The 20,570-nt window shown below is 40.5% G+C and overlaps 1 protein-coding gene across 1 annotated transcript in view; it reads right to left on the minus strand.

Annotated features, from left to right (window-relative positions):
• The window catches only part of creb3l1 (cAMP responsive element binding protein 3-like 1), a 31,639-nt gene extending 11,439 nt beyond the window's left edge, over positions 1-20,200 (minus strand). The window contains exons 1-5 of the mRNA XM_018690713.2: positions 19,546-20,200; positions 10,121-10,253; positions 8,472-8,558; positions 524-678; positions 331-412 (exon numbers count right to left, since the gene is read on the minus strand). Coding sequence (XP_018546229.1) covers positions 331-412; positions 524-678; positions 8,472-8,558; positions 10,121-10,253; positions 19,546-19,656 — 568 coding nt within the window. The 5' untranslated portion in view covers positions 19,657-20,200. The remainder of the gene's footprint in view (positions 1-330; positions 413-523; positions 679-8,471; positions 8,559-10,120; positions 10,254-19,545) is intronic.
• Positions 20,201-20,570: the final 370 nt, after the last annotated feature.

Raw genomic sequence — 20,570 nt, forward strand, 5'->3', positions numbered from 1 at the left:
TGGTTTGTGTTGTAGCCTATGATATGTGCTTGATTCTGAAATCTCAAATATTGTCTTCTTGTGATTATTGTGGTATAAAGATGGAGTTACAGATGTGCAGTTATAAAGTTTGACTCCCCTTTGTTGGACCAGATTGAGATTTGGGAGTTCTGCCTGACAAGACAAGTTCAGGGGGAAAAGTCCCTGAACAGGCTTTTTTCATTTCATTTGACCTCATGAGTGTGTGGACTGGATACATTTGTGTCACTTCCTATATTGACCAGTTTTGCTGAATTGAATTGTGGGTTGAACACGTGGGTGTGTTTGTGCGTCTGTCTGTGCTGCATGTACCACTAGGCAGGCTGAGATACTGTCCAATCTCTCTGGGTTCATCTTTTATAGCCACTGGCTTCATATCATCTTGACTGCGCTCCTGCAGACACAACAAAACAACAGTAATGCTGATTAACATCACTTCTGGACTGACCAGTGAAAATCAACAACATAATTCATGGTGTTTCATTGTCGTGCGGTGGATCCTGACCGTGTGTTTCCAAGCCGATCCTCTGTGTGGGGGGGCAGGGCTTAATATGAGAGGCGGGCCTTCCAGCGGCGGAGGATCTAACCTTTGAGCCACATCAGGTTCCTCCTGTTTCACCAAGATGGCCGACAGGTCCTGACTGAAGCTCCATTCAAACTCTAAGGAAAAGACAGAACACATATACATTTATGAACACATATACTTTGTTGTACATCAACGGCAAAGTTATTATTTTGTAGATTAGTGCTGAGTCTCTTGATCTGACATGATACACAAAGTTTGACTGTGAAGTTCAAGCACCTTAATTAAAGCCTAGAAAGCTACTTGTTCCTTTCAAAAAGTAGAGTGAACTTCAATAATTGGAGCAACTTTAGTAAACAACTGTATTTCTATTCAGGGAGGCTTTGCTGTAGGTCTTCCAATGGGAAGTAACTCATAGCTTATAAATCACACTTTCAAAGAGCTTCCCCCCAAAACATTTGTGCACTTCCTGACCAGGCTGGTTATTACAGACTGCTGGACGATGTCGCTCTGGCAAACGTGGTGCATAATTTGCCTCCAGTGAGTGTGTATCTACCCTGAAATAAAGAAGTTGGGCTGAACCAGCAACTCGTCTTCAGTATCCTCCTAAAAGAAACAGCTGAGGCCTTTAAACATTTTAGAAAATATGCATAATTGAGTGATCCAACAATGAGAGCACAGTACAATTTCAAAGGAGGTTCACCAAACACAATGAAGATATATTTCTAGAAGCATGTCACAGGTACTCAACTGTTTAGTCTGCTGTGACCTGCAGAAAGTATTTTTAGGGACATAAGTGCTACTGCAGGGCTGCAGAAAAGCTAGTCAGCGACACTCCTGGTATATTTGGTGTCCTAGTGGGCAAGATGATGAAGAGGCTCTGGTCCTCCCTGTCAGCTCCTGAAATGAACTCTGGGAGGATGGATGTTTATTGTGGAGCATCATCACAGTTCTTCGGCGAAAAGAAATGACTCCTCTACTCCCACACGGCTTGGTAACCTGTGTGAGAACCTCTTGCAACCACCACTGGACTTCTCGAAGAGCCTGAAGAATATCTTGCCACTGGGAAGAAAGGGTCATGTCTCCTCTAGGACGCCTCGCAAAACAGGATTACTGAGTTAGCTGGAGAAAACTGAGAACAGCTGTTTTTCTGCTCATGCTCCAGATTTGGTTGTTTCCAGATTTTACTCTGCACACCATCCAGCTAACTTAATTCCTCTTTAAGAGACAGAATCCAGATGCTGCAATCAACAGCATTATATAATCCAAAGTTAACTGGCTAGGTGGCCTCAACTCCTGATCTTTCCATCAGGTTTCTCATTAGCTGAATTTAAAGGAGCCTTCCAACAATTTTACATATGAAGAAGTGGTTTACTAGTCATGGAGAGTACGACTAAGCCTGGTGTGTAATCCCATCTGTGGCTCAAGGGGACCCTTTTCCAAGCTTAAGAAAATATCCCTGATGATGTAACAGGGTCATCACTGAGGTATAAACTGGAGGTGTAGACTTTGAAAGATGTGGGCTTTTACCATGCAGACAGGGGCTGCGGTCAAAAAGTAAAAAAAAAAAACCTCCTTTCCTAACCACTTTTCCTTGACCTCGATGGAAAACGTCATGAGGTCAAGGAAAGATGTGAAGGAGAATTCATTAGGAAAAGACGACCACGGTGCTGAAATATAACTACACATAGACTAGAACCTTTTTTTTAAAAAAACAACTATATTTATAACATGTGGAATGTGAGTACAGTGAGAAACTCGGTGCTGTAGACCTGCTGAAATAACATGATAACATAAAAAAGAATGAAGTAGAGAAAGTAAAAATAAGGGACTGAGCAACCAGAGTAAATTCTATTAATTAATATAATGTTACGACATCTCGGGGTGTCAGGGCCTCTGCTGCATCAGTTTTGACCAGACAAGAAGTGCAGTACTGACTCATGTTTTTCTGTCTGTGCCATTACATCAAATGGAAATTATGTCAATGTCCTTTATGCACAATTTTATGCTTATTATGCTTATTCAAAATAATGTTCTGTTAATTTGCACAGTTCTTGTCCACACAGTATGATGGAGTTTATAATGATGGACCCACCAATGTGTCTGCCAGAGGTGAATATTATCTGTGTGTGCTTTCAATTATTGTCCTTTTAAAGGTGAAGTGATTAGCCACTGTTCCAAGGCAGCGTCATTAGGCAGAAGTCCAACTAATACTCTCTAACTAATACTTCCTAACTTTAACTTTGACTTCACATTCAAAAGTGAAACCATGTCTTAACTTTTTAGAAGTAAACACCACCTGAAAGGTGACTGCAGGCTCAGAGGGAGGGGTGTGTGAGATGTGTTATCAAGTCAGCATTTCTTCAGTTTGGATTAAGATGTGAACCAGCCAGGTCAGACACTTTGATGTTTGTCACAACACACACACACCCACCAAAAAGGCTCCCATGGTGTGTGGAAAGAGAGCAGTAGCAGTTTAACAAGACAAGAGGCTGCTGTGTGTGTGTTGGGAGTGAACGTCATTTTAATCACATCCTGGTTTCCTAGCAACATTCTGCTGGTAAAATGCTCTGAAGTTTACAAGCTGTGTGTGTGTGTGTGTGTGTGTTGTGCAGAAGCAGAGGGGAGGTGGAGGTGTGTTACCCGTTATCCTGTCCATCACTACAGCAGGGATCAGCACACAGAGAATCCATCCTAAAAACAAATCCCTGTGGCTTCTTTCTGCTGGTTTTAGACAAACCTAAAGCCCACAGCTGCAAGCTCGACGCTGCAATCTGTGTCAATATCAGGACTGACCTCAAGATTGTCGAAAAATAACTGTTTGGCTGGTAACTAGAGAAGTTGATCCGCAAAATAAGTATCGGAGCCAATCGAGCCGTTTATTAGTATCAGCTGTACCGATTCCAATTTCAGATTCTTAGTTTATTTTAACCAAATCTCTAAAGCACAATCAGCTCAAACACCAACATGTTCTGTTCAGAAGGGTCAGTAAACGTTATGGCAATCAGCCCATTTTCACCGCAGACATTTTGGTATGTAATAGCAAGAAAAGCGCAAGAGTAATTGATAACATTAAAAATTACTGCATTTTCCATTTCCATGTAGGCAAACTTGTTCCAGGAAGCTGTGTATTGTGCTTTGCTGACTGGCTGTCATGGCTTGCCGGGACACTTGATGGCACCGAGCCACCGTTAACAGCGTTTGCTTCACCTGCTCTGTTCCTGCTACGATGAGTCAAAATGTCTGCGGTTAAAAAAGGTCTGTCGGGACTTGCAGAGAGCTGATGTTCACGCTGGAGGAAAGGTCAGAGGTTCACCAAAAGTATTAGGGTAGTCATTAGTGTCACAGACCAAAGTGTTGGTGAAAAGGAAACTATGAGTGGTGGAGAAATTAGAGTGAAGTGTTACAAAAATCATTACTATTCAGACAGTGTGTCTCAGCTCTGTTCCTAGATCAGAATGTATTACATAGAGTGCATAGTGAACTGGATTTCAGGCACTGATTAATTCACAGCTAATGAAGCAATGGCAATTCCAAAGCAGCACATGTTAATATAATTACTTCAACAACATGCAGCTCATCCCTAGAGTTAGGGTAGCGTAGGGCAACTGACACTTGCTTTTTCTGTCAATTTATCTGCTTATTATTTTCTATCTACCAGTTCATTGTTTGGTCCAAAAAAAATGCCTGAAACTGTGAAAAATGCAAACAGTTTTTTCCTAAAATCCAAGCTAATATCTGTCCATGCCAACAACCCATAGACAGAGAAAAGCTGCAAATCCTCACATTAGAGAAACTGAGAAAAATACATGACACACTGATGAAATTGGGGCTATGACATGTTAACACAGTGGCTGGAAAACACAGCTGCAGTTAATAAAATAATCATGTGCAACGACATGTCATTATTATCAACCTAGCTACCAGTTGTCAAGCTATCTGGCTCTGGACCAAAATGCTGCACACATACAAAACCGCCTCAACATCCTGCGTGACCAGCAAATACTGTGGTGTTAACTCCAACCAGCTCGTCAGTACCAGTATTACTTAAGTGCAAATCTTTCCATAAACTCAGCCCTGACCGCTGAATGATTTAACTGCTACCTCCAGTCTGTCATTTGCGAATAATGTCAGATTAAAAGAGATTAACACCTGAATTCAGTTTTTGGGTGGATCCACCATTTTACTTATTCTGTACATCCTCTCTGTAAGTGAGACCCTCAGAAGTCTCTCCTAATGAGGCCGATCCTGCTGCTAGCCTGAGCCTCGTTAAGCCTCCTGCCCTCGTTAAGCCAGGGCCTGATTGGAAGCCTTCTACAACCATTTCTTTAATGAATACCAGAAACCGCTAGCTGTTAGCCAGTGCATAGGAAAACTGTCTTACATCTGTGGCTACTCTGGTAGTTTCATGAGAGATTGAGTGACACAGAGTAACAGTTGCACTTGATTGTGGACTATTTTCTTTCAGTCTTTTGCTCTTCACTATGAAGTCTACATACAGAATATGGATCACTGTGTGCACAGGGTATAAACATCGTTTTAGTAGTGAGTAAAGGAGTAATAAAAGTCATTTGGATGCTGTACTAGCAGAAAAAAAAATTCTGCCTGAAATCCTATCATAGAGCAGTGGTTAATGACCAACGGCTCCTGGTGGTCGTCCCATCGAGTGAACAGTGGGGAGGTGGCGACTGTGTTTGATCTCAGTGGGACAGCAGCAGTATTAAAACAATGGACGCAGCAGCGCAGTAGGAGTTGCAGTAAAACACACAGCTTCTCTTTGACTGAATAAGAGCAACAGGACCACAAACAGAGAGAGGGGGAGACATGTTTAAAATGGCTCTAGATGACCTCTATACTATTGTGAAGTGTATTTTCCATCACTATAATTTAGAATATGCTCAGACCTTCAGGGGGCCCTAAAGCACTGGGTTCACTATATGTCAGTTGGCACCTCTACAGTACAATATCAACTGGTTCCTGCATTATTACATGCTCACCTGGTGACAATAAAGTTGTGAATTGTCAAATTACAACAAACTTACTAATATACAGTAAACCTGGGGCCAGGCAGTATTCCAGGAGACAACTGTTGGTTGGTTTCTGAGTATCATCTGTGAAAAATATAACATAGCTGGGATCTGCAGTGTGCTGTGTGTACTGCATTTGATGGAAACTTGGAGGAAACGAGGGCGACTATTTCTATATCCTCAACCTTCCCTTTACACTGCCTTCCCATTTGGTTTTTAAAGGCTGTTTTTCAGATGGTTGGCCCTGATATTTTAGCCATTATAACTGCTGTTTGTCCTCTGGTATTTTCCCCTCTAATTTTAAACATACTGCTCTTAACCCTCTTTTAAAGAAGCCCCCTTTAGACCCCTCAGTTTTAAGTCATTTCAGACCCATCTCCAAGCAGCTGTTCTTATTGAAGATTTTAGGAAAAAAATGTCTCCATGCAGCTCATTTCTTCTATGAATAACAATGAAATCTTTGAAGACTCCAGCCTGGTTTCCACTCTCTAAACAGCACTGAGCCCTTGTGAAGTTGATATTTCTGCAGGGTCTCTACCTCAAACACCAAGATCCAGAAATTCCTTCATTCAGAAGAGACTGAGTTTCCAAAAGGTCAACAACTTCTTACAAGCCCAGGAGGTTAATTAACCCGAGTCATTATGATAAACAAAGTGCTGCTTTTGCTATTGTGCTCCACACTGGATGCTGAGATGGCCTGTAAAGAGACACAAAGTGCAGCATGCACATGGATCCTCTGCCAGAGTGTTCTACTCAAGCCGCTTCGTCTGAGATTAGAGTTGAATACCGGGAAATTAGATAACCAGTATTTATGGGCAAATCTTGCCAGAACTTACTGCCATTTCCCAGGAAAAACGCCTTTGAGAATCAAGGATTGTAAGCATGTGCTTTTGTGTATGTATTGAAACAAAGTCACCTTTTCCAAACATCACGAGCAGCACCTCACAATCACAGAGCTATATGCTGAGGTCCATCCTTGAAATGTCATTATTACGGTATTATTGTTTAACTGAATCAACTTGTCAGCTGCAGCAGTCTAAGTCAAAATACTTTTGATGCCAAAATGGCAGCTGTGGCACTAAATATTTTTTCAAGTGAAAACAAAGCAGAGTAAGAAAATCTGAAAATTAAAACTATGTAGCAACCATCTGTCATGCTGTCCTCCATACTGGCCCTGAAGTCATGACTAAAAGCCCCTTAAATCACCAAAACTACACAGAAAAATTAATATTCTTCACAGTTGTCAGACATCTAAATTCTTGTATTACTAAAAAAATGTTGCATAAAACCAAAGAATATTAAAGAATAACATCAAAACATGGGGAAATTATGATCAATAGGCTACAGATCTGGTTAAAAATCAAACTCAGTGAGAGGAAATCTAGGGAAAAGAGATGTTCCAAACATGAACATTTAACCCTAATCCTACTGGAGACATTACCATGCTCAACAATTTATTAAAAAAGAAAGAAGAAATAAACAACTATAAATTGTCATAGTCAATCTGCTGTTAGAAAAGGCTGTCATTGACTGAATTGTTGCTGGCAGCCAAGTCAGTAAAACGGTATTACACTATTTCTCTTAAAAACTTTGAAACTATAAATCTCCCTCAAAAGTGAAAAAAATAGCTCATAAAACTACATGTTAGTGCAAATACATATACATATATAACACTCCATTCCTGCAGTTGATACACACTGGAGCAGAGATGTAAAAGTGGTGGAAAGTGAGTGTCACAAAGTTTATGCTCAGGCTTTATGGAGCAGACACAAGTTGTAAAATGAAATTTGGATTAAGTTCAATATAGAATTAGCTGGAACAGATTGAGATGCATATGATATGTGCTTTTCTGTGTGTGTGTGTGTGTGCCATATGTGAGCTTGAGTTGACAGATTTGCAACTGCAGATGGAAACACAATTTATATTAAACAGCTTGAAATTAACGCTGTTTAGAGGTTTTATTTTATTAAGTGATATATCGTTCTCTCTGAATACAACCTGAATTTTATTTCTCCAAAAGCTAGTTATTATAAGAAGAAATATTAACAGTATCAAAACTAAACAAATGCATTTCACAAATTTCTTTTTGCTCAATGTTCTGTTTTGGCAATGCAGATAATCTGATATTCATACCAATAAAGTGGATTTAATTGGATTAAGGGAGACCAAGATGGAGGTAAAGATTAAAAACATAGGAGAGCCAGAGGGAGAGAGACAGATACAGACAGGGAGAGAGAGTGAGAAAGATAACCTGACAGAGGAGAGAAAGAGAGTTTCCGCTGGCTTCGGCTAAAGCTGCAGACTCAAAACCATATGCTTGTCATAGTGTTTAGTTGTGTGAGTCTGTGTGTGTGTGTGTGTGTGTGTGAGTGTGTGTTAGGTGGGCAGGGCTTAGCTGGAGGAAAACTGCTCAGACTGGGATCCTGCTGCTCAGACAGCAGGATCCCCGGGACAAATGGAGAAAAGACAGCAGACAGACAGACAGAGAGTGAGGAAGACAGGTACAGACAGAGAGAGAGAGAGACGGGAAGACAGCGGGAGATAATGGGGAAGATGAGTCACAAAGAGTGAGAGAGGCAGAGAGGACCAAAGCAGGGTGTGAAATATACACTATTTTTATATTGCACTGCTCCTACAGGCACAATAACATACAATATAATAGACAACAGATTAAGGCAATCATCATACATGCATTCAGCCAACCAGACAGCAGACAGGGTCAGACTGCACGTTAAGTATTACTTCAGACAGAAAACTGAGCCAACCAGATAACCAGCTGACAGCCAGCATGATAAAGAACCAGACTAAACATCAGCAGCACAGTTTTGATTGGCTGTGCATTTTTCCAGGACGCATAAACTAAGACGGCTAAGAAGAAAATATGAATGTATCAAGTGACCTACCAGACTCTTGGTCCATTTTGATTGACAGGGCGGGGCTCTGGGGGGCGGAGTCTTCACTCAAAGAGTAGCTGTGCTCTGCTTGAATATCTGTCAGATTTAAAAGTTGTTTTCAGACATGAAAAACATCTAGCTGTTAAAGTGAGTACTTTTTGTGAACTTGCTGGGCCTGATTGCAGCGGTTTGAGCCGCTGACTATCACTCATTTAGCGGGAGATCGTACCCACTCACCAAAGTTACATAGTGCAAGAACAGGCATGGAGTGGGAATGCAAGAGGCGGCATTCTCCTTATCATAAGAAAGTGTACCATCACAATGATTGAGAAACTGTTTTTTTTAAGGTGAAATTGTTACATAATGCTGCTTTAAAGAGAAACAGGCTGCATAGGTGATGGATTTTAAGATGTATTTTGCCATTTAAAGAGCAACATCAAATGTCTGCTTTACAGTGTGAAGCATGCAGTGACAAGCTGTTAAGTTAGTACTCTTAATAAGGAATAAAAAGACCTGCATTTAAACTCTTCCTATGTGTTTTTAACCTTGTGCTGCTGTGGCTTTTATATTCATTTGAAGGACTTCAATTCAGACTAGTACGTAAATGTTAATAGGAGCGAGCCAGTGAGACTGACTTTCACATTAAATTGACTTTTGGCTTTAAAACTGCCTTTACATTTACATAATAAGGTGCATGTCACAGTGATTCAAACTAAACCTATGAATCTATAAATTGAACTTTTTCTAAAACATGTCTGTCAAAATGTGTTCACAGCTTCCTACAATCAGCCATCTCACCGTAGAGGTCCCAGCTGCTCTAGTGATCATGACGACGCCTGACAGGGACACACAATTTGTCTCAAATGATGAGTCTGACGAGCAGCGCTACATCCTTCTGACAGCTTCAACCTACGGTAACTCTGAGTGAGGATACCAGGACCCATTCATGCTGCCCTGGCAGCTCATTTTCCAAGCGAGTGCCTTGTGGTGGCTCCGGCTTTAACTTCCTTTTCACAGGCCCAGCACCTGCTTGGTGAGGGGCAGAGGTCCTGTGAGTTTCCTGCTGGTTAACAGGCAGGACTGGAGTTTTGGAAGTCAGACTCTGGCAACAGAAACTGGCTCTCGGATCATGGAATTTGACTCTCTTGGGAAAGCCGGGGCAGTTTGATGTCAGTGGTTGAGAAGTAACAACGATACACTTGGTCTCCACACACACAGATTGTTGGCTTTCAGATTAAACCAAACAAAATGGGACTGGGGTCTTTTCTACCCAGACATTGGCTGAGGAGTGGAAGAACTGGCTGCTGTACTGCCAGAGGTTATCCAAGGAAACAAGAAGGTCATCGCCAGCATTTCAAAGCAAACAACTTCAAGACAGTGGTTCGGAGTTGGGAAGAATTCCACCAACCAACTTATTTTACCTGCTGTGAAATTTTAATTCATTGGAAATAACTAGGAACTCTAATGAAATGTTATTGAAATAAACAACCACTGTGATCGAACCACTGGTGTATTTGTATTGGACTAAAGAATTAGGCATTCATATAATTTTTTTACACAATTCTTTCAGTGTGTATTTTTTTCATATTCTTAAGAACTGTTGGGAACTTGGCCTGTTCTTGTAACAATATGTTTTTCATCATAAAAGAGGAGCTGACCTGGGCTGCTGTCTATGTCCATGTGTAAAAGTGAAGGTCTGTCTGCAAGCAGGGGTCGCTCTAATAGGTGGTCGTCGAAGAAACTGTTGAATAATTCACTGCTGAAGTCGTCCATCTGGTCACCTGAGAAAGGCTGGGACACATGGGGATAAATATAGTTATTTCAGGTTGGGAAATAATGGTGATTTTTCATATAAACTGAGGGATTACGTTCACCTTTGTGGGTGAGACAACTCCCCTACGTATTCTGCTAAAAAGACATTGGATTATCTGAAAAAATGAACTGTCACAAAGCTCAGAACAGACTGTTTTCTTAGCTTGTGAAAAATGATGCACAGTGGATTAATGTGTTTGAGCAATGATCTTTGTTGGCGGCATACAGTTATTTAGCTTGGACTATCAGGACGCTAGAGCTAATAAATGTCTTCCCATTCGCTGTACTTTAAGATGAATGCTAACATAGCATGCTAATATTGTACAGTTTCAACTTCATGAATTCTTCAGACCTGGAAATAAGTTACTTTTCAGACACTTAAGAAGTAGTTTTATTGCTGATTAATTTCTCAATTACTTTACTAGTTGTTTCATCCATTGTCAGGAAATTACAAAAAATGTTTGTCAGAAGAACCCAAAGCAACCCCTCAAATGTCTTGCTTTGTCTCTCCCATCGTGTAACATCTCAAAATGCTCAGTTTACAATGATACAAAACAAAGAAATGGGAAAAAAAATGACTCAAGCAATAGTCAAAATTTCAGCTAATTGTTTCAGTCGCACCACAGACAATGTCTCCAAGTCAGAAACCAGACAATCTAGACTGTGTGATGGCAGTGGGAGAGTCAGTCAGTGGGAAACAGCATCGATAGACTCGTCCTCAGCCTGGATGAATGAGTCACTGAGCTGAGAGACGTTGTTCTGGAAGCCTGGGACAGCATGGTGCTCTCATTTCACTGGTTTACACACACACAAACACACACACACACACAATATGAGTCACCCTGGTGTCGAGCAAACATGCACAAAGCTGTACAAAAGCATACACACACATATACACAGATGGATTGGTTGGAACCTATTACTACACAAGTCAACTCTGTTTGGAGTCTCCTCAGACAGACACAGTGACTGAAATAACTTGATTTGATTAACAACAAATACGAAAATTGATTTACATGTTTTATTCCTGGAAATTAGCTTTAGCTCCACCACAGTCTGTCACAGCAGATTAAATCAGTCCAGTAGCAACAATGAAGACACAGCTGGGATAATAAAAACAGAACTAACTTCGATATGTCTTTAATATCAACAATGGATCAAATGTGGAGTGAAAGGGGTCAACTGTGGTGATGAACCAGCGAAGAAGTCATCCAACTCTGCAGTTCCCTCATCTCTATGAAGTATTTTGGCCTCTTTTGGCTCATTGTTTTGGCTTTCCATCCCACATACTCCACTCTGAATGCTACCTAACACACTATAATATCACTTTTAGTCTTAGTTTAGCTGCAAGAGGCCAAATGGTTTTAAAATGTTCTGTGAAGACTTTTATTTTGATAGGGAGGTGTGGGGATGAAACAGGCCAGGCTGAAGGTTTGTACAGGAACATTTGTACTGCAGGTGTTTGGGAATCACTGGCATGTACGTGTTTTGCAACAGTGACGTTCACACCTTCACGCACGCACTATCTCAGGGTGTGTGTTTGTATTTGTGACTGTGTTTTGGAGGTCAGGTGTGTCTGGTGTAACTGTGGGACACACGCAGCTGTCTAATGAAACCACACACAGATGGTGGGTAAAATAACAGAAGACTCTGAGAGGAAAAAGTTCATTTAAAACACCTAAAAAAAAAGAATAAAGGACTAATATTAGATTAATGGAGATTTAGGGATTAAACAGAAGGAGTCAGGTCTGCAGTCAGTACAGGAAACATATCAATATTTGCAGTTGCACATAATCTCAAGGCTAAACTGAGCTCGCTACAGGATAAAAGGAGGTGTGTGCACACACTCACTGATCCTTCTACCACTTGCTCTTTCACACACAAGTGAATACTCACCCATTCATAAATAAACACAACCCACACAGGAACAGTAACACTAACAGAGCAGCCTTGTCCTCCCGCTGCGCTAAATGCTAGAACAATATCCCTTCAAAATAAATGCGACACTGGCCCTTTAACTCTGCTCCACAAGGGAATATAGGTCACGTTTAAACTGGGCGACTCAAAAATAAACAGTGAAAAGTTTCCTAGTTGGAGAAATGTGGGTGAAATTGCTGTAATGATGGGAGAGGTGTGGGGAGAGAGAAGCAGTGTGATCTAAAATTAGCTCTAGTAGCCACATTAATCCAACAGTATCAGTGTTTATGTTGCTCTCCACTGACATTTTACTACAAGAATTTAACCTTAAGTTGTGATTTAGCAACATTCGCAGCACTGGGCTACAGTTGTGAGTACAGTAATGACCAAATTTTGCTATATTTAGTTGGGATAGGTTTGTTTTCCACTTGTTCACATGCAGCACACCTGTAGCTAATGATACAGCTCTCATCTACTACTGCAACCTTCTTATCCATCACCTGGCATGATGATGTGCCCATCCATCCAGACATGTTGAGCTATTCTGGCTGATAAGAGACTGGATATGTACAGACTGTGTCATTGCTCTCCCTCACTGAACCCTATAGAGATATACATACAGGAGAATCTGTTAGTGTTGTTAGGATGGAAACGCTTAACGAGCCCACAGTGGTTCAGTGTTAGCTGGTTGGTGTTTGACAGCTGCAGCCAGAGGTCTGGACCTTTCATTACCTGAAACACTCCCCTCTCTGCTGGGAAAAGAATCACATTAGGGAGAATCACAGTGTTAAAAAGCAGTTGACAGTTTTTATAGGTTATTTCAGTGCTGGTGTGTCATTAGAGGGGGATGGGGCTTGAGATGTAAACCACACAGGGAAACAGCCTGAGAAGACAGACACAGGGAGTAATTATAAATGCAGAGAGAGACTCTGTTATGCCTGTAATTAACCGTGTGGAGTCTCAACACATCTCTCTCTCCTCTTCTTTCATTTGGACGCCTTGCTGGTTCAGGTGAAGCAGAGAAGAAATACAGTAGCCACCTCCTGCACCTTAACAATCACACAGCAAATAAAATCACAGGGGAGGATATTTCCCTTCCCTCCCAGTTGATGAAGGACAGCACGGCGATGAACTGGACTACTGAGATCCAGGCCAAAAAGTTTATGTCATTATGGCACGAACGTTGCAGTGGAAACCATCGTAAACTCTTTAGAACATCATGTAGAGGCCAAAGGGAAACACACTGAAAAGAGAATGTTCTCAAAACTACCATCATTTGGATTTAATAAAATGATTCTGCTTCATATTATTATTCAAGAGGGACAAAGAAACTAAATTGGAGCAAAAACAATTTTATTCGCAGCAGATCTAAGCTGTCAGAAACAAATGATTAGTGATTCTTGTTTAGTAAGCTGTCCAATCATTAGGTGATCATCAACTTTAACTGGAGATAAAACACAGAGCTGCAGGAAATGCTCCGTCACGTTAGACAGACTTCCTCTCTGCGTGAAATCACATTCACACACATTTTACTGCATCACTCCTGTGTCAGACACAGTTGTTTCTTCGTTAATCCCCAGTTCATGGAGTCCAGTGGCGTGGCTTCAAATTCCTAACTGGGTCTGATACCAAACCCTACTCAAGTCATCCTCAAAGGTTGACACGCACTCAATTCAAGCTGTAATAATGAGACGATTAACCAACTAATCAAATGAAAAAAATGATTTTTACTCATTTTTAAGCTAAAATTTGATGGTTCCAGCTTCTAAAATGTGATGATTTGGGGTCTTTCTTTGTCATACGCTGTTGGTTCGACAAAACGTGAAGCTGTAGGAAATGATCACATGTAAAACGATTAATCAAGAAAATAATTGGCAGAGGAATCGGTACTGAGAATGACTGTTAGCTGCAGCCCTGCATTCAATCATCTCAAACGTTACAGTATGTTTTGGAAAATGATCATGAAAATGTAAAATAATCACTAACAGGTGAAATACTCTCACTCCATTAGTAGGCTTTTTAAGCTGGTTTTAAATAAGATTGAGTAAAAATGAAATCACAGTTTTGTGAGACCTGAAAACATCATGTCATTATCTTATAATTCTGGCTGCCATAGATAAGAAAATGGCAATGTACTGTGTTTGGCTTCATGTGGTGATGTGCGGCTGCAGCGGGCTGCCTGTGTTTGGCTTCGCTTGAGCTGCATTTGAGAGTGAGCCGAGGTGGTTACTGTGTCTGTCAGTGTATACTGTATATGTGTGTGTGTTGAGACTGAGCTATGGTTCTCAGTAAAACAGCAGAAGAGTATTTTTCCCTCACACACACACACACACACACACACACACTGCTGCATGCCTGCTCACATTCCTTCTAAAAGCTCGGCAGCCAATCGGCCTCAAGCATGCAAATAAGATGGGTGTGTCTTTTTAAAGCTGGAGTACAGGGTCTGAACGGAGAGTAGAGTAGAATAGAATAAAATAGAGTAGAACAGAATAGAATACAGTCAGAGAACGTGGAGAACAGCAAGATCAGAATATGAAACTAAGAGAAAAACATTAAAGTGGATGCAGGATAAAAAGTGTGTGTGTGTGTGTATCAGTGGAAAGTGATGAAACTAGCTCACAACTTGAACTTACTCCCCTGTCCTTATCTGACCTCACTATCACACAACTGTGTCTCTATTGATCCAAATCTACACAATATATGATGATTTAGAGTTGGACTAATTAGTCAAGCAACAAAAAAATTATTGGCAATAATTGTGATAACTAATTAGTAATCAAGTCATTAAAAAAGCCAAATATTCTCTGGTTTCAGCTTCTTAAATGGGATGATTGACTGCTTTTCTTTGTCAAATATGACAGCAAGATGAATATCTTCAGATTTGGGACGGCTTGTCAGATGACACCTCAGATTCTGTGAAATTACAATTTACATTTTTCATTATTTTCTGACCTTCTACAGACAAACAGCTGAGTGAAATTGAAGAAATTGAAGGAAATGCTGCTTAGATGAAGCCTAAAATGAATGCACACCTGCTTTATAATCTGAATAATATTCATATCCATACTTGTTTTGAAACTGACCCTCGGGTGCGTTTTGCTGTATCTCCAACAGACAAATGTTAAAATGGTGCACAATGGTTACCATGGTTACAATGGCTTATAGCCCTGCATGAATTTAAACTCAATAAATTCTGGGGAACGGGAAAATCAGTCCTAATTGAGCCAAAAGTCTCAAAACAGGGGAAGTCAACAGTCAGCTGATAATTTATTATTCCTTTAAATCATTTCTAGCAAGAATCCAAACAGTCAAACCTCTCAAGTGTGAGGGTATTTTGTGATTGTAAACTTATCTATTTTTTGGAGTGTTGGCTGGAAAAAATTGTTAATCTAAAGACTTCACCTCAGTCTCTGGGAGTCGATAATGAAAATAATTGCGGCTGCAGCTCTGCTCTTATTTCCTCCAGGATTTCGGAGAGCTACACGCAGAGCTGCTCTTACACATTAAAAAGTTCCCAGTAGGAGGTAAGCGATGCTATCCATGCGTGATGCATTCTCGATATTGTGGTCAAACGGTCCAGTGCAAATGACGCATAGATGCAGCTGGGTCATGAGAGCAGCAGCATCGCAGCATCTGTTCGATTCAGACTGTAGCCAAGGCATGTTCACATTTAACATGACTGGTTACGCACAGAAAACAAAAATAAAATGGTTCTTAGTGTCGGTGATGTGATTCACTTCTACTCTGTGGAAAGTTTGAGAGGGAAGGTTCAAAGTTCATCAATAACTCAGCAACTACTCCAGCAGAGGAGTTTTAGTCACACTTTAACTTTAAACTTTTAAAGTGTGAGATTAAAAAAACATCATCAGTTCAGTTGGTTTGTTATCGTCACACAGAGCTGGAAGTCAGGACAGATTCTGCATTTTAAAGGGGTATTTCTAAGACTTCTGGTAACACCATGACTGAAGATGTGGTTATAGAATATCTTCAAAAATAAAAACAACACATGACTTAAATTAGTTTGTCATCATGCTTGTTGAATTATAATTAGCAGCCCTGGAGATAATGATTATCAATTCACTAAATCTTTTTCTCCATCAGTTCTGTAGTGCCCACTCTTTCTTTCTTGCCTACATGTACACCAACTCTTTCCTTGTGGTTTTATCAACAGGGCACACGCTGTACTGGAGGAGATTAATAAAATTCAGAGCAGGAAGTGTGTGAATCCCTGCCACACCGCACCGCTGAGCACACCTTATTAAAAACCAATGAGCTGATGTCCATTCACTCTGTCCTCCATCTTTTGAACAAAGACATCATGACAGACTGTTCACACTGTTCAACAGTCTTCAATCCTCCAAAAGCTAAAATTGCACATATACTGCCTGAATGAGTAAAACTGTTGTCTCCCTTCATCTGGGCATGTACCAGATTCACACTGGCAATTTCTCCCAACAATAAAGCTGCTTCAATCAATATTTTTATATAAACAATGGATGAAATGTCTGCATGAAAGATGAAGATGAGCAAACACAGACTCTGAGGTTCCTTTCAGCTCTTTGTGTTGGTTTAACCCCCCACAGGTTTACTGGTTTGGTTCAGTCTCATTTTAAGTTTTCAAAAAAAAAAAAAAAAAAAAAAACTTTGATAACAGCAGATAGACAAAGTTAGCAAACTCTGCATTTAGCAGCTGCTGAGGCAAGTTGGTGGAGACCAAAACTGAGCTCAAAACAGAAGAAATTTTGGGTTAATAATAATCAGATGGTCAGACACATGACTCAAAAAGAATGCTAATGTTAATGCTGATGCATTAATGCAGGTTTACATAAGTTACACACATACACAAGAGTTTCCTGCCCCAGATTAGGGTCTACGTTAGCAGCTCACTATCTTCTTATATGTTATTATACTGCTAGCCACACAGAAAGATACCATGCAGCATTTGCAGTCTAAAAATCAAAGTAGATCCTGAGCAAGTGTCCACTAGGACTGTCACTTTTAGTTTCATTGTGGGGGGGAAAAGTTAATATTCAAACTGTAATGACCTGTTCAAGTTAAAAATTTAGTCTCAATTAGTCTGCCATGTGACCCAGCAGAGGGCGCTCTAAAATTTCACTACTAGCTGGGCCTATGGCATGTCCTACTGTCCTATCAGTAACGTAATCTGTTGTTAAAGTTATGTCTAAACAGATAACCTCTCTAAGAGACAGTTTTGGTTACACTCATATTAATCAGTGACATCTGGAAGTCTCTGATGCTTCATGATTCATACTACATAACTGCAGATAGTAGACTGAGGAGAGATCAAAATTTGGCCCATTCACTGCACTAAAATATGTATACCATCCTGCAGTATGGTTAATCAGCCCTCCTTTCCCATGTCCTCAGTGGTACAGCCCAGTCTAGCGGCTTCACAGCAGAGTGGACTACTTTATTTAGAACAGAGACAGAGGGGTACAAACCACAAGCAGACTGCTGGGCTGACTCACTGACTAGAATAGAGTCTGCTTGAACAAACTGTTTAAGAAAGAAAAGAGAGATTGGAAAAAGAGACGGATAGACGTGATAGAACAGAAATAAAGATAGATAGATAGAGTGCTTCCTGCTGACATTAGTCACTGATGCTGTGATATTTATCATTACACAGTGAAACAGCTCTCACTCTGTCCTCACTGTTTCCATGAATTAAGAGTGCAAAGCTCGGTCAAGCGTGGCCTCGGTGCTCGGCGGTGTACTTTTGGCATTTTGTGGCCGGAGGTGCACGGCACACCCGGAGTTCTCTTGGAAACGGGGTGAGATGAAGAGGAATAAATTGTCATAAATTATGGGCAGGTGGAGAATCGTCTGCATGCAACAGTGCTCTCCCTTCTCTCAAAACTGAGCATGAACTTTACTATCAGTGGAGAACAAATGCTTCTTTACGTTTCCTGTCGAACCTCTTTTGCTTCTTCAACCAACACGGATGATTGTAATGATTAACTAGCATGAATCTGCTCCATCAATTCCTGTTGTTCATCACAGCCACACTTTGTCCGACACGTAAAATTAAAAGATGTAGTGTCTCAGGTGCCATAGGAGGTGATGCATACAGCTGTTGCCCTGGGTAACCTGTTGTTTTTGGATGAGGGATATGAGGAGAGGAGTGGTGGGTAACAGGTGGTTTCTGAGGGCGGCTCAGAGGATTTAACTGCGGTCTGAGTTTTCACAGGCTGAACTGTGTGTTCTCTGCATCACGTCGAGAGGCTTTTGCTGCAACGCTGAGTTTAAGTGCGCAAGAAATGCGTGTGATTATTCTGCAGTGGCAGGGAACTAGTGGAGTGAGATTTAATTAATTTAACTGCAGCAGATCCAGCACGCTTAACTGCAAATTTGACAGTGTGTAAGTGGGATAAACTTAGCATACAGAGTTAACTAAAAGTTAGACTCATGATTTCAGAGTTAGAATTTTAATTAATGTCTGAATTAAACAGTAAAAAAAAGCCCATGAAGGCATCATTAGAGTATTATTTTGTCCAACCAACAGACCAAACCCAAAGTAATTTTTTGACGTTTTTGCTTTTTACTTTTAATTCATTAATTGATCAACAAAATAGTTGCCAAACACTTCTCTGACAGCTAAACTTATCAATTCATGGACTAATTATTCAACCTAATATCAATTAAGACTTAAACTTAATATAAGACTTAAGTCATTAAGAATTAATTGAAAATTCATTAAGAAACATGCATTAATTTTGATCAAAATTTAATTAAGAAAAACACTTTAAGAGTTAATTGAAAAGTAATTAAGACCAATACAGGCGATGTATTTACACACACACACCAGCTGTGCAAAAGCAAAACTCTGTTCAGGACATGCCCAATCTCTCTCTCTCACACACACACACACACACACACACCTTGACATTAATAATCAGGTGTGCTGCTGAGGACTGCAACACCTGCCAGCTGAAAATACACACACACACACACAGAGAGAGAGAGAGAGAGAGAGAGAGAGAGAGAGTTAACCAGTAACTCGCCACCAGCCTCTGTCAGTGTTCCCAGTCTCATATATTGGTTTACACAATTAAACACACACTTACGCACGCAGTATACGAGCCCCGGATGTCAGTCAGGATCTAATACCTACACCGCCCTCCTGAGGTCCGGCTCCGGGCGGAACAGGCAGCAGAGGTGCGTTTGATTTATTAAGGGACTTTAAATACAGACAGCTGCTTGCAGCAGAAAGAAACAGCAGGACTGAACAGTTTATACGCGTGGTTATGTGGAGTTTTGGCTAAAAAATGAAATCAAATAAGAAGCTAAGGAAAAGTCCAGCTAGGAAAATGCAATTAGCATAACGACTCACCACATTAGTGAGGAAATCTCCGTCGCTGAGTTCCTCCAGGTCCAACAGGTTGGTCCCTCCGGACGGATAGAGTTTCTCTGCTGCTAAACTGTCTAAGATTGACTCCATCATGACTGTCTGTGTTTGTCTACAGCTCACTGGACTGATGCTCAGTAGCTAAATGGACTCGTTGTGAACGCAGATCTTTAAAATCAACTCATTAAAACTGAAGCGGTTTGTTTTCAAACGGCTGCCGCGTGCGTAGTGTTTAGTGTCCGGCCGTTATTTATGTCACCTGAATGTAAACCGAGTCGAGTCGAGCTGAGTCCAGCTGCTGCTGTTTCTTCTTCTTTTTTAGTGACAAACTTGAAAAATGTCGAAAATTCACATCCTTCTCCTGCTGTAGTGGAGACGCTGCTATCCATCCAGCTGTGAGCGTGCAGCAGCTGAGTCTCTGCTCGCGTGCGCTGACTCCCCCCATGTGACTATGAATATTCAGTGAAACCCCGCCCCGTGGCGTCAAATAACGAGCACGCGCATTAGCTTTAATTATGCTCATTTGCATAATTGAGTAAATACACTTAACAGGTACTTGTGCTTGAGTTAATTTCAGAGGGCAATATTGTACATTTTACACTATGGTGAAAGAAGTATTTTGAACATATACTTAAGTAAAAGTCACACACAAAAGTATTGCATTAAAACAACATAACTAAAAGTATGCAACTATTAAAATATAAAAAACAACTAAAAATATAAAAAAAAAATAAAGGTACTTGATGTGCACATTTACCTTGTCAGTGTTTTATTATTATATTATTGGATCCTGAATGTTGATGTATTAACATTAGAGCAATATTTTAATATTGTAGTTGGTTAGTTGGTTATGTCATATTTTATAACCTGATAATATGTTTTGTATGTAAAATCTTAATTCAAAAGTAACTAGAAACTAGAGCTGTGATCTAAATGAACTCCCTTTCACTTTGGAGTCAAAGTATGAAGTATCAGAAAATGGACGTACTCAGTACTTGAATAAATGGTCT

This window comes from Lates calcarifer, linkage group LG7_2, assembly GCF_001640805.2.
Source record: "Lates calcarifer isolate ASB-BC8 linkage group LG7_2, TLL_Latcal_v3, whole genome shotgun sequence".
NCBI classification, from domain to species: domain Eukaryota; kingdom Metazoa; phylum Chordata; class Actinopteri; family Centropomidae; genus Lates; species Lates calcarifer.